This window comes from Ostrinia furnacalis, unplaced genomic scaffold (assembly GCF_004193835.3).
Source record: "Ostrinia furnacalis isolate ACB-3 unplaced genomic scaffold, ASM419383v2 OfSCF0088, whole genome shotgun sequence".
In the NCBI taxonomy this organism is placed as follows: Eukaryota; Metazoa; Arthropoda; class Insecta; order Lepidoptera; family Crambidae; genus Ostrinia; species Ostrinia furnacalis.
Window position 1 is genome coordinate 325575 of NW_021130327.1, and position 14550 is coordinate 340124.

Below are 14550 nucleotides of genomic sequence, written 5' to 3' on the forward strand. Positions count from 1 at the left end.
CTGATTTAAGATTTTTCTAAGATGATAAAAATAGGGATGTAAAAAATACAAAATTATAATGAACAATTTTTTTATTCAATGATAAGTCTTGTAAATACCATTTTGTGAAATAATCACGCTACATTACGATACATTAACGATGTAATATGTAATATATACCAACATTCAGACTGCGAACATTGGTAAAGATACTAAACTCACTCAATACGGGACTATTCCCACCTCTCGTTCTCATCGCTGCAACTCCTGTGTGGCCAGGATCTACAGCTTGACCGTGAATAAGTGAAGGTCAAGTTTGTCCCGGGGGAAAGTTTAACTGTCATTGGACCCGCAACGAAATTAATCAGAAGAACATAGGAGTACGAAGTTAATGTTCGACTTCCCTCCAGGGCAAAACAAACACAGAAATACTGTTAGTTTGAGCTAGCCAGTTGGCGCCAATAGCGGGTAAGATCCAGACGCCATTGGCGCCAATTGATGTTTCCAATATGCGCCAACTTGGCGCCTCACACATCTTTGTAGATTAGGTTCAAAATCACTTATGTTCCAAGGAAAGTCCTTCGAAAATAAAAAAACCCATTCTTTCAAGATGATGGGGATATTATGAGTTAGTATCTTTACCAATATTCTAAAGACAAACATACTATAAGATCATATTATTCATACACCTAGCGTAGGTTGGATGAAGTCATCATTTCGATCGTTTTAGTCATAAATACTAATTTCAGATATTTTTTTACCAAATTATCATCTGTTTAAAACAATTTTGAATAATTTTATTATTAGATATTATGGAGACAAAAATGTTGGCCTGAAAGCAATTCTTTGGTACGTTACTTTTAAATTCTAACCCCCTTACTAATAAAAAGTTAGTAAAGTTACACAGTTGTTGAACACTGTTTTAAAATGACATTTCCATACTAAACGTCACTTTAAAACACTGTTCAACGAGCGTGTACGTTTTATTAATAAGGGGGTAAATCTCGAAACATTAATTATATTGTTTTACAATAATTTGACGACCACCCAACCCACGCGCGGCTTCATCACATACATGCGATTAGTCGCATCACTGTTTTCCGACATTAAAAACGCAAAATAATCGAATACAGCTCTAAAGTCGGGCGCTCTGTAAAAATAGCTCGATTACTATAACATAAGTTTATTTCGAGTGAGGCAGAAAGTACTTCCAAACTTTACAACATAAAACGCCGTCTTATCGTATATGCGCTTTCTATAGTCCGGTCCCTGAGCACGTAGAATTTTGTTCAATGACCCCAAGCTACCCATCCTTATCGCTCGCCCGTAATTATATTGCTGTTGCGCTCGCACACTCACTGCTGCCGCCCGTCGCACAGTCGCGACAGAAATATAATTACGCGGAAGCTTGGGGTCATTGGACAAAATTCTACGTGCTCCGCGACCACACTTTAGTTGGCGCCAAATCAGTGATGATGTCAAAACATTTTTATGTAAGCCTTTTGTCATTTCCATAATCTCGTTTTAAACACATAAGAATCAAACTATTTTTACAGAGTCGCCCCAGTTTTGCTTACAACATGAACATTGAACACGTTTTTATTTATTTCAAACATTCTATTGTTACTATGTGATATAGTCTATCCAATATAGCTTGATTAGAATGACAGCTGCCATCAAAAGTAACGACATAACTTTGTAGTAGCGATCAATGAGAGCTAAATATTGGCGGACAAGAAATAATTCACGTCTGACCTACAAACAATATTTTCAACGACAGTGCTTCCAATAAAAATGATAATTTCGTGTAAATGCAGCGTTAAATTACACCAATAAGTAGTAATTCGAAATTATAAAAATCAAGCTAGAGCATTAACGACGTCTCTACAAGGTTATCTCGAGTTACAAAAATGTTAGTGTTGGGACATATCGACAAATGTCATATTAAATTAAAACTATAGAAGGGCTCTTGTCAGAGCCACCATCCTGTTTCTGACGAAGGGCTCTTGTTAGAGCCACCATCCTGTTTCTATGAAAAGGCTCTTGTCAGAGCCACCATCCAGTTTCTGTAAAGGGCTCTTGTCAGAGCCACCATCCTGTTTCTATGAAAAGGCTCTTCTCAGAGCCACCATCCTGTTTCTATCAAAAGGCAGAGTGGAAGCGTTCACCGAAGGGCAAAGCGGCCGACGCCGCATCGTGTCCATTTAGCTTACCGTGCGTGGAGTAGCTGGTGATGCTGTGTTGGTTGCACCGAGAGACAACGCGTCGTGCATCGCCAGTGACTTGCTGTGCTGTGTCATCGAATGGAACGGCGTTTCTTGTGAATGACGCCATATTGTTTGCGATTCTGTGAAGTGATTGCAAAAAAACGGCACTTCTCAGAGCCACCATCCTGTTTCTGTGGAAGGGCTCTTGTCAGAGCCACCATCCTGTTTCTATGAAAAGGCTCTTTTCAGAGCCGCCATCTTGTTTCTGAAGAAGGGCTCTTGTCAGAGCCACCATCCTGTTTCTATCAAAAGGCAGTGGAAGCGTTCACCGAAGGGCAAAGCGGCCGACGCCGCGTCGTGGTGTAGCTGGTGATGCTGTGTTGGTTGCACCGAGAGACAACGCGTCGTGCATCGCCAGTGACTTGCTGTGCTGCGTCATCGATTGGAACGGCGTTTCTTGTGAATGACGCCATATTGTTTGCAATTCTGTGAAGTGATTGCAAAAAAAACGGCTCTTCTCAGAGCCACTATCCTAATTCTGTGGTGGGCTCTTGTCAGAGCCACCATCCCGTTTCTGACGAAGGGCTCTTGTCAGAGCCACTATCCTCTTTTTTGTTTCTTTCGAAAGTACGATTTGTGGAAAAAAAAGTTAAGTTTTCTCTGTTTCACACATAGGATACCACATTTTTTTGCTGACCAATTTTTACATATAGTTTCCAGTAAAAATATTTTATAGCAATTTAGTTTTAACGAGACCCCAATTAGCTTGTCACATCGTTAACAGCTCAGTCGGACCTGAGAACTTGGCAGATTACTACAAATGGAAAATAAAATAAAATTGCTGGGGACATGTTTTGTAAGTTTATTGACCGCGTGAAATTTAGCTTGTCACAGATCGTTAAAAATTATATTAGTCATTTTGACGTTCATGTAAAGTTTTATCAAAATCCGTTAGGTAGTTTTTGCGTAAGAGTAACAAATCTAAACAAACTTTCGAATTTATATTAGTGGGGACGTCCACCTACGAGCTACAGGTTGCAGGAAGGCGCTGGATGCAGGCCGATGTCAGACAAACAATCTAGAAATCATTGGGGGAGGCCTATGTTCAGCACTGGCTGAAATGATGATGGACACTTTCGATCGCAGCTAAAATAAGGTTTTCGGAACTCGTGGTGTGTAATTCCGCTCTAGTAGTACCTACCTATTCCTATTGTTTATGTAGGCATCGTATGTAGGTCGGGTAAGTACCTACCTACTTAAATTCTGTGGTTAATTTAAATTGTCTACTTTTAGATTCTGTTATCAAAATCTTTGGCAACAGCCAACAGTGATGTATCATCGTTTCAATTGGTAAGTGTTGTGCTGTGTGTTGTGCTACACTTAAATAATAATAATTGCAATCATACACTTAAGTAAGTAGGTTTTCCTACACTAAAATAATTGCAATCAAAATACACTTAAGTAGGTACATAAGGTTAGTAAGTTATTCTGTAACTGTAAGTACTAAGGTAAAAACGCAATTTATAGTAAGTAAATCACTCATCAATCATTGGGTCAAACCCAAGTTTATTACTTGGGTTTGACCCAGACCGTCCCATTCGCATTTCGTTACGAATTAAAAAATGGGACCCGAATGCGAATGGGACCGTTTTTTAATTCCTGACGAAATACGAATGGGATGATCTGCGTCAAAGACACGCAGTTGTATGTATTACAAAAGTTAATTTTACTGTGCCTACTTACTTTTTATTACCTTATCTTTCTAGCTTGCCAGATTGTCATTTCCAACGGTGGAAACTGTAAGTAAAATACTTTTGACTTGTAAGTATAACGATTTATTACCAAGTTAATGGACTAAGGCTGAGTAAGGCACCACCTACACCTAACTTTAACCGTAACTCTAACGAACCGGTGCATTAGGCTGGGTTGCCTTAACTTTAACAACGTTAACAATCTGTCAAACAGAAACTCCATAAAAATACACCGGTTATAGTTTTAAAATAAGGTGGTGCAACTTAGCCTTATTTAGGTACTTGTCTATTGTTTAAGATTACTGATCAATATTTGTTTGAGAATAAGATTTTTCTGCAAAAAAGTTAAGTGGGTTAGGTACTTATTTAATCTCATGTTGTAATATGGACTGCAATTTTAACTTTACGCTGAAGGTTAGCTTCATCTTCGTATTTTGAATGACTAAATAGGGTTCGCAGAAGCTATAGATTCAATAATACTGTCACAGAAACCGTACAACATGCCGAGTTCGAAGGAAATAGATCCAAAAAAGAGTTATGCCGACGAGAAGTTTGAAAAGCTCCAAGAATACTACAGCTACATGAACGGACGGATCAAGGAGCCACATAACCCGGTAAGAAGAAAAAGAAAATTGTAAAAACTAGTTACTTATTTGTACTATGGGCCTCATAAGAAGGCTCAAGGTTACCCAAAGGGCGATGGAGCGGGCCATGCTTGGAGTTACCCTGCGTGATCGAATCAGAAATGAGGAGATCCGCAGGAGAACCAAAGTGACTGACATAGTCCGCAGAATCGCTNCGATGGCCGTTGGGGCAGAAAAGTTCTCGAGTGGCGACCACGGTCTGGAAGACGTAGCGTGGGCAGGCCTCCTACTAGGTGGACCGACGATCTCGTAAAGGTCGCGGGAAGAGCCTGGATGCGGGCAGCGCAGGACCGTGCATTGTGGAAAACCTTGGAGGAGGCCTTTGTCCAGCAGTGGACGTCATTTGGCTGAAACGAACGAACGAACGACGAACGAGTATCGCTGAAACGGCACATACTCAACATGTGTCGAGGTGCCAAAAAAACTGCTGGTCTGTCTCCACTACAGGAATATTACTAAAACTAGCGACGGTAGTCGGACTGACCGGCTCGAGAACGCGCTGCGGGTTCGAACCCCGCCACCGCTCGACTATGTGGTGACCCATTCGTAAACATAAATGCAATACAAATTAGTAATATTCTTTAAAAAAATCCACCGATACAATCCTCATTTGGATCTAACCTACCCATATGCTACAGCGACTGGTTCAGGGTATCTGGAGACTCCCTAGACATATTATTCTATTATTAGGTCACCGATTTACAAAATCTACACACTTCACGTCTTCCACTCCGACTACAAAGACCAGTCCACTGTCGAACGGGTTCTTCTTCATCTTATCAAGTTCTGCCAGGGATGTGAAGCTGGATTGTACAATATCAGAAACAGATGATAGCTTAGCCGGTTAATTTTTCCCGCAAAGCGTGTTGCTTTGAACTATTACAATTTTGCTTAATGATACCTATTGTTTTGCAACAGACCGAGCGTAAGGAGATTCTAGAAAGTGCCGAGAAAAAACTCTTCGCGTTCATAGACGCGCACATTAAAGACTTGAAGCGACTGCTGTTTGCGACCGACATGGCTCTCATGTCCATGGTCTTGCTGAAGTTGAACAAGAAAATGGACACGTCTGAAGCGAAGATCCGGTCTACGCAGGCCAAGATACCGTTCGGGTTGTACACGAGTCCAGGTAAGTGTAAGAATTAGCACTTCAGTTCAGCAGACCCCCGTACCCCTGATGATACCCCTGGTGGTAAGGACCCCCTTTTAAAGAAGATCCACCATATTATAACCATAAGTACCGTAAGCTCAGGGTGGATCTGTGTTAAACTTTGAAAGAACCCACTGTAACACCAGGGATGACCAGGGGTATCGTCAGGGGCTCAGGGCTACGGTGTGTGGGTCTAGTCAAATTAAGTGTAGCCCGCATAATGTATGATACTTTGACCTGGCCGCAGACCTGTGCTAGCCTTAAAACAAAGAGACTTCTGTATCTTATTCTTCTTGCTGCAGAGTTCAAATGCCTGGGGACGTCTTACTACATCGCGTCAGCTCACAACCAGGAGGACGCCCAGATGATCCTTTCCAGTGAGAGGAAGCCGCACTGCTACACTTTCAGGGGTGAGTAAATGATTAAAATGTTTAATTTAATGGCCAAGGGCAATCAGCTTTTTTATGCAGCCCCCCACGCACAGATACTTAAGAAGATAAGAACAAAAGATTTAAAGTAAGTGAAGTCTATGAAGGGCCCACAATTTCCAGACTTCGTCCGTTTCAGCCAAATGACATCCACTGCTACTCAAAGGCCTCCCCCAAGGCTTTCCATAATGAATGATCCTGCGCTGCCCGCTCGAGGTTTTTCCCGCGACCTTTACCAGATCGTCGGTCCACCTAGTAGGCCTGCCCACGCTACGACTTCCAGGCCGTGGTCGCCAATCGAGAACTTGTCTGCCCCAACGGCCCATCGTCTGTAAGAGCTATGTATGTGCCCCGCCAACTACCACTTGATTTAGCATGTCGGTCACTTTGGTTCTCCTGCGGATCTCTTCATCCACAACAGTCCCCTCCATTGCGTTCTGTTTTGAGCTTCGCATTTGATCTCGCTCCAAGTCTTGCCGATTCTCTTCTATCTTAAATAGTAAGACACGGGTCTCAACGCGACGTTTATCAATGAGTTACATTATAACTCACGGCTTGACCTTTCGGCTGCTAGGCTGCAGCCGTGGTCAAAGCAGACTGTCGATGGCGATGCCGATTATCTTGAGGATGGCGGTCAATATTTTACAAAGATTTCCATAGTAAAAACCAACCGTCTTTACACTAAAGCTTTCTCTGACTAACCAGGTGCGTTCTCCTTCATCGGTTTCTACCACCGGCATTCGGAGACCACGTACGTGGGGCCACACGCCGAGCAGTTCCAGGCCAAGGACCCGAGCCAGGGTCTGTATTGCCACTCCGATGACAACTGGAGTGACGCACAGTGCATCTACAAGTGAGTGTCAATGATGTCTCATCATCATCATCATCATTACAGCCATAGGACGTCCACTGCTGAACATAGGCCTCCCCCAATGCACAAGAATACACGTAGTTCATGCACCATGAAAAATGGTGCACACTAAAAACCAGCGTCGTGGCCTTCCTCACCGGGCGCCACGGCATATGCTGAGTGGTGGCACTGCTGAGTTTACTTTCTTTTCGCTTTTTTTTTATTTACATCTTTTGTCTTATGTCCATGGCAATAAATGTTTCTTTCTTTCTTTCTTTCCAATGATTACCAATGGAAATTACTGGTTGGTGGCGGCCTGCATCCAGCGCCTTCCTTTATAGTCGTCGGTCCTTGTGAGTGGACGTCCCACGCTGCGTTTTCCGGTACGCGGCCTCCACTCCAGAACCTTGCTGCCCCATATCGGCCGTCAGTTCCGCGTACTATGTGCCCTTCCTGATTTAAAAAGCACTTTTACACGTCCCAGTATTAACCCTACCACTGCTTCAGGACAATAAATGGGCCAGTGCTGAGAAGAAGCAGCGCAAGAAACTCAGTCACATTTTTTTTAGTTAGTAAAAGTTTTTTTTTATGAAACTAGCCTATGAAATTAATCCAAATTCTCCACAGGATCAATCCCCGCGAAGAGTTCCCTGAATCAGTCGAATACGAGCCGAAGGTGTCGTACATTTGCGGCCCATACCGCTACTTCATCCCGGCCACGACAGATGTTCGCTGCATATTCTCCATCTTCTCCATGAACTTCATCTTCCGATTCGGATACGACGGCGTCACGTATAAGAACTCGGACTTGTCGTTCGTGAGTATCTACCTACCTACCTAACTATTAATGGGGCGTCCATTAATTACGTGAGAGAATTTTGGCAATTTTTCAACCCCCCCGCCCCCCTTGGTGCGATTTGGTGAGATATTTCCAGACCCCCTCGCCCTCCCCACAATCTCACGTGAGATTTCTTAAAATACATGTTTGCAATGTAAAATAAAAATGGGTATGTAATAATTTCTATGTTTCGATTAGGATTTAATATTAAAAAAACTGTTTCTTCTAATTTCCATTCCATATTGTTTAGACGGTTTACAATTAAAAATTGAATAATTTTAATAACATTATCATCATAAAAATATTTTTTATTTATTTAAAATAACCCAGTTTATACGCAATTTGACCCTTTTTCTTGCTGAAAAAAATTACGTGATATTTGTCAAGACCCCCCCCCCCCTCTCCCCTACGTGAGATTGAGTAAGGTTTTTCTTGACCCCCTCCCCTAAACGTAATTAATGGACGCCCCCTAAAGTAGCACCTACCTACTTACCTAATTTAAACGGGGTTTGACGCAGACCGTCCCATTCGCATTTCGTCACGAATTAAAAAACTATCCCATTCGCAAAATGGTCACACTTTTTCCAAAATTACAAGTTGAACTAATATTTCAAAAATGGTAGGCATTGACTGTGTGACCATGCGAATGGGACTGAATGCGAAAGGGACTATTTTTTAATTCGTGACGAAATGCGAATGGGATGGTCTGTGTCAAACAAACCCATTGAGCGCGCATCGTGTGTCATTAGTGTCAAGCGGCTAGGTTATCACGAATCTTAGGAACTGGTTGCTATTTTGTAAATAGCAATGCGACTGCTACTAATGTATGGGAACCAGCGCCACATTATACGTACAATTATAGAAACCGGTTGATAAGATCTGTAATAAGTATGCAGGTTGTCGTGTGAACACCTCGCTGACCCGATGGCGTCTGAAACTCGTTTCGCACGATCCGTGAAAAAATTATAGATCAAACTAAAAACCCTAATAAGTAGGTACTCTTGTTCAAACGTAACTGACGTACGAAAGTGGGTTTTGACGCAGAACGTCATTTTCGCAAAATGTCCTCGCGAAAAATTTGGTCACTTCGCAAAATATCACTTTTGCAAAGTCACTTTCGCAGAATGTCACTTTTGCAAAAGGTCACTTTCGCAGAATGTCATCCCTAAATCTTGACGTACATTTTGTTTCCAGATGTACCAGAACGGCCAGGTGTTCTACACGGACGAGCCGTGGGCCGGCATGTCGTGCTGGAACTGGGCTTGCAAGTGGCGCCACAACCAGAATATGCGCTCCAACGAATTCTTCGTGCAATAAAATCTATACTAACATAAAGCTAGAGTTTGTTTGTTTGAACGCGGGAACTACTAGCCTAGATAGCCCATATATCGAGGAAGACTATAGGCTAAATATCATCACGCTAAGACCACCACACGCGGTTTTGACGCAGAACGTCATATTCGCAAAATGACATCGCGAATTTGGTCTCTTTCTCAAAAAGTCACTTTCGCAGAATGATTTGATTACTGTTAAAAAATATTCGTCGTTCGAGCGTTCGTTCAATTCGTACGACGAATATTTATTTAAGTAATTAAATTATTCTGCGGAAGTGATTTTTTGAGAAAGTGAGGGCCTTATAAGGTCGGCCAAAATGGAGTCGGAGTCTAGCTCCTCGCCGGGGATGATCAGATAGGGATATGATCATCTCCGGCGAGGAGTTAGACTGGGAGAATGGGTCGTTTCAGCTCGGAATGACAACTTCTCAAAATGACAAACGGGGCGCAAAATGTCCACTTCTCGAAATGACAACTTCTTAAAATGTCAACTTCGCTAAAAGACAACTTCTCATAATGCCTATTTCTCACAATAACAAATTCGCATTTGGTCTACTTCGCATAATGTCAACTACTTGTTGATATTTTATTTTCATTATTTCTAGTTCTAGTTCTTCTAGAGTTGTCATTATGTGAAGTTGACCAAATGCGAATTTGTCATTGTGAGAAATAGACATTATGAGAAGTTGTCTTTTAGCGATATTGACATTTTAACAAGTTGTCATTTCGAGAAGTGGACATTTTGCGCCCCGGTTGTCATTTTAAGAAGTTGTCATTCCGAGCTGAAACGAAAATGGGTTTTGTAAACTTTTGTGCTCTATGACATTACAGTGTCATTAAGTGAGCGGGGTGGTTGCCGGGCGGAGTCGGTATCGCTCTGCGCATAATCAGGGCATGTAGGAGAGGCAGGCCCCTCGTAAACGGAACAGGCTTAAGACTTGGCCTAATTTGGGCCTGGAATCCAGAGGAGGGAGGGAGGAATTTTAGGCGTTCCTCCGCGTCCATGACATTAGTTGGACGCGTGAATTTACATCGGTTAGCAAGTTGAAACCACCGAGTGCAAGTCCCGCTTTATCATGGTCAGCATAGCTGGGCACCGTTAATCAAATAGTTAACTTCGTTAATCGTTAAACCGTTAATAAAAAAATTAACTTCGTTAAACGTTAAAACGTTACATTTAGCAAGATTTAACGCAAGTTAACGTTAATCGTTAATCCGTTAACACACGATAATAAAACGAAAAAACCGGCCAAGTGCGTGTCGGACTCACGCACAAAGGGTTCCGTACCATTGATTTATGAAATTATTATTTTTTTTAATTTAAGTTATTTGTATGAAAGATTACGCGGTAATAAGCGGTTTACGATTTACGAGGTATTAAAAAAAAACTACTTACTAGATCTCGTTCAAAACAATTTTCGTTGGTAGTTTTTATAGTATTAATGGGTCGTTCAACCGGCCAAGAAATCACGTGTCCGTGGCCAAAAAGTACCCGAATATCATAATATTTTAGTAACAAATATTATTATCTAATAGTATAACTTTGGTTCTTGTTGTTAAACCACAGAGATAGTTAATAATAGTTAATTAAGTAATTAAAAAAAATCGTAAGTCGTCAAAAATTCTACTAGGTGGACCGACGATCTGGTAAAGGTCGCGGGAAGAGCCTGGATGCGGGCAGCGCAGGACCGTTGGACGTCATTTGGCTGAAACGAACGAACGAACATCAAAAATTGATTACCACGACGTGTCCGCGCTCCGGATTTCAGAACAAATTTGCTCGTATAAATTAATCCGTTATTATTACCGCTTTCAAAGCTTATGTAATCGATTACTGATTAAATAGACATTGATAAAATATATACGGTATAAAAATATCACTAAAAGGTTTTGTAAAATAATTATTTGAAGTTGTGTCCGAGCGTTAACCGTGATTACCCCGACACGTCGCTAATGTGCGCCTACGTCCCTTGCAACGCAATTTAGAAACGAGCTCTATCCTCCCCCGTGAACCTTTAGTGGTGGCCTGCGTGCCGAGGTGACCGGTAATGCAACTCGTCGCAGAATTTCGGNGATATGTTATTCTGGGTTATAAACAAAAATACTGCAGTTTCATCAAAATCCGTTCAGTAGTTTTTGCGTGAAAGAGTAACAAACATCCAGACATCCACACAAACTTTCGCATTTATAATATTAGTAGGATATCGTGTTGTTGAATTTAAGACCTTTTTTTACATAATTTAAATAATTCTCTGATCTACTGAGATAATGGTAACCTGCTTCAGGGCAAGATTCTTGTTTTAAAAGGATGCCAACGATTTCAATTACATCCTGTAATATGAATTTGAAAATTTGTACTTAAGTATGTTCTTTTTCATGGAAAACCGAACGGATTTTTGTGAAACTACAGTATTATTGTTATCTGAACAATATAAAGGCTATAATTTATAACGATCTGTGACAAACTGAATTTCTCGCGGGCGAAAGCTAGTAAAGAAATAAAACCACAATAAAATGTTCAACTTTTTTACTAACATGTTCATAGATTTACAGCAGTTTAACAACTATACTATACACGATTACACAAAATGCATTGTAAGGTTTATTGCATTGCACAAACATTAAAACATTACTTTGTATATAAAATCTAGGACCAGCGTAACATCAAAAGAAATCACGATTTTCTATCCAGTCAGGTTGACTCCTCGCAGTCGGCCGATAGTAAAATCAGCTTTTTTACGGGACTATTCCCACCTCTCGTTCCCACCGCTGCAACTCCTAATCCTGTGTAGCCAGGATCTACAGCTTGACCGCCAATAAAAACCCAACCTGTGAAGGTCAAGTTTGTCCCGGGGAAAAGTTAAACTGTCATTGGACCCGCAACGAAATTAATCAGAAGAACCTAGGAGTTCGAAGTTAAGGTTCGACTGCTCTCCTTTGCAAAGCGGATGACTGGAGACAAAACAAAGGTTATGTAACCTTTAAGAAAAGATATGCACCACGGGCAGTAACTGCCGATTATGGGGGCCTATCTTGTGAGCTATTAGCTAAAAGCCCGGTCTGTGAGCACGTAGAATTTTGTCCAATGACCCCAAGCTACCCATCCTTATCGCTCGCGTGTAATTATATTGCTGTCGCGACTGTGCGACGGGCGCCCGCAGTGAGTGTGCTAGCGCGACACCAACATAATTACGCGCTAGCGATAAGGATGGGTAGCTTGGGGTCATTGGTCAAAATTCTACGTGCTCGCAGACCAGACTAGAGAATAATATTTTTCACAAAATTGTATTTTTTTTAAAAGCACGGCTAATTTTCCTTGTCGCGACAAGCTTGGCTTCCATTTGTATGAGCAATCGACATCGGCCGATACCAAATCGGTATGTGCGCACTTCCATACATGTCCATACTGTTTAACAGCCCGACCCAACTATCGGCCGACTAAAAGTCCATAGTCGGGGAGTCTAAATATTTCAAATAATTATAGTTACTGACTTGAATCTAAAATCCGAATTTCAAACTGGGGTAGCATCATGGGTACCTACTTAATATCTAATTAATTAAATACATTAAAATACACCTTTTTAAAACAAATATGGCAAGTATTTAAAAAAATACAAATAGGTACATTTCTGGAGAAAATTTTTAGTCATTATTTTTTTTAATTGACACAGATAGATCGTTTCATCCACTCGGACGCGCCCCACCACTTTTTGGTCTCGGTCGCGCGGGGTGCGAGAAGTTTGATCCGAGCAATCCGAGCGGCATTATTGTAGTGTTCGTGTGCACTCATGGATGACTTAGCGTGTACCGATAACACTCAAACATTAGCGGAAGAATGGTGGGGCGCGTCTTTGTGGATGAAACGATCTTTATAAAGTTATGCTAGCGAGTTAACCTCGCAAGTTCCACAACTATTTTTTGAACTAGAAAATCTTTAAGTTTCAAAATCAATTGATTTATAATAATTGACATTATTAATACAATATTAACTAAATCTTAACAGAGCATTTTCAACCTTACCACCTTATGTTAAAGTCTGCGTACTCATGATACACCCCAGTGCATTTTAACTACCCCTAACTTGTCATAGGACTTGACTATACCACACTATCTACAAAACTTACGTCTATAATAAAAGTATATTACAAAAAATAAAATAACGACCTTTGTATTACTATTTCATTATTTGGTTGCGCGAAATACACTGCAGTGCAAAGAAATCGTGTATATAATAATCGCATAAGTCAGTTAGTGCCTGAGGTATGGGAGCGGCATGGAAGGGGATTGACATTTATGACGTGACAGAGCAAACACATCTGAAGTCTCGCTGACACCGCCTTTTAACCGCCTCTGTGGTCTAGTGGTAACTGGTAAGACCACCTGCTTCAGACGCAGAGGTCCCGGGTTCGATTCCCAGTGGGGGCAGATTTTTCTTTTCGGTTTGGTTGGTGGTAGGGCTTGTTCCAAGTCCGCCTGGCTAGCTACCACCATCTTACCTAAGTCTGTCGCCATAACAACAACGTTAACAGCATTGTTGTGTTCCGGCAGTTAGAGGTAAGATAGCCAGTTCCTCCGTTGTGAAGCTCGCTTCCACCTTCGGCCTGATCGTCACTTACCATCAGGTGAGATACAGGCCAAGAGCTTTCTCGATGTGGATAAAAAAATCATTTTACATCAACAAAAACACATTCCCGTCTCGTTCCCATACCTCAAGCACTGACTGAGATATGCGCTATACTTATAGTCAGTTACGCTACGCGTTTGCACTTCATAATACATAAGTATTTTCTGCTGCTATTGATTCAACACAATGTCTATCGTACATATTTCGGATGCACGATTTTTCTTGCAACGCAGTGTATATTGTAAAATGGTACTGCAATATTACAATAGTTAGTGTGCGTTATTTCGGTCATAAATACATCACAAAATGCTTCACATATAATTAAATAACGTACTAAAGTCCGGTCGCCGAGCAGATAGAATTTCGTCCAATGACCCCAAGCTACCCATCCTTATCACTCGCACGTAACTATATTGCTGTCGCGACTGGCGGCCGCAGTGAGCGTACGAGCGCGACAGCAATTACACGCGAGCGATAGGGATGGGTAGCTTGGGGTCATTGGACTATATTGTATCTGCTCGGCGACCGGACTTTACAATAAATGACATAGTTATTTTGTTAGTTCATATTTGGTAATAATAATAGTTGTCCAACACTGAACCGTCCCAGCTATGACATTAACAGGAGGGCGCTACTATCAATATAGTCCCACGATTCTGAAACGTCAATTGGCAAGGTCATAGCACACTTATCAACCTGGAAAGGGATCAACACCTTATTGCCGGGCTGTCAACCGCGAGGCGAG

The 14550-nt window shown here is 41.5% G+C and overlaps 1 protein-coding gene across 1 annotated transcript; it reads left to right on the forward strand.

The window, feature by feature from the left end:
• Nucleotides 1–1950: 1950 nt before the first annotated feature.
• LOC114351570 (uncharacterized) lies at nucleotides 1951–9164 on the forward strand. Its single transcript, XM_028302836.1, has 9 exons — nucleotides 1951–3042; nucleotides 3480–3536; nucleotides 3953–3985; nucleotides 4426–4551; nucleotides 5500–5710; nucleotides 6034–6141; nucleotides 6865–7012; nucleotides 7637–7826; nucleotides 9042–9164. Exons 1-9 carry the CDS (start codon nucleotides 3007–3009, stop codon nucleotides 9162–9164), a joined length of 1032 nt encoding a protein of 343 aa, XP_028158637.1. The 5' UTR covers nucleotides 1951–3006.
• The last annotated feature ends 5386 nt before the right edge of the window (nucleotides 9165–14550 follow it).

Excerpts from the sequence above, each read along its gene's own strand:
- LOC114351570 (XM_028302836.1), top strand. The coding sequence starts at position 3,007 with ATGGAAAATAAAATAAAATTGCTGGGGACATGTTTT. Across the intron at positions 3,537-3,952 it reads ATGTATCATCGTTTCAATTG|CTTGCCAGATTGTCATTTCC; the intron begins GTAAGTGTTGTG and ends TTATCTTTCTAG. Across the intron at positions 7,013-7,636 it reads GACGCACAGTGCATCTACAA|GATCAATCCCCGCGAAGAGT; the intron begins GTGAGTGTCAAT and ends AATTCTCCACAG.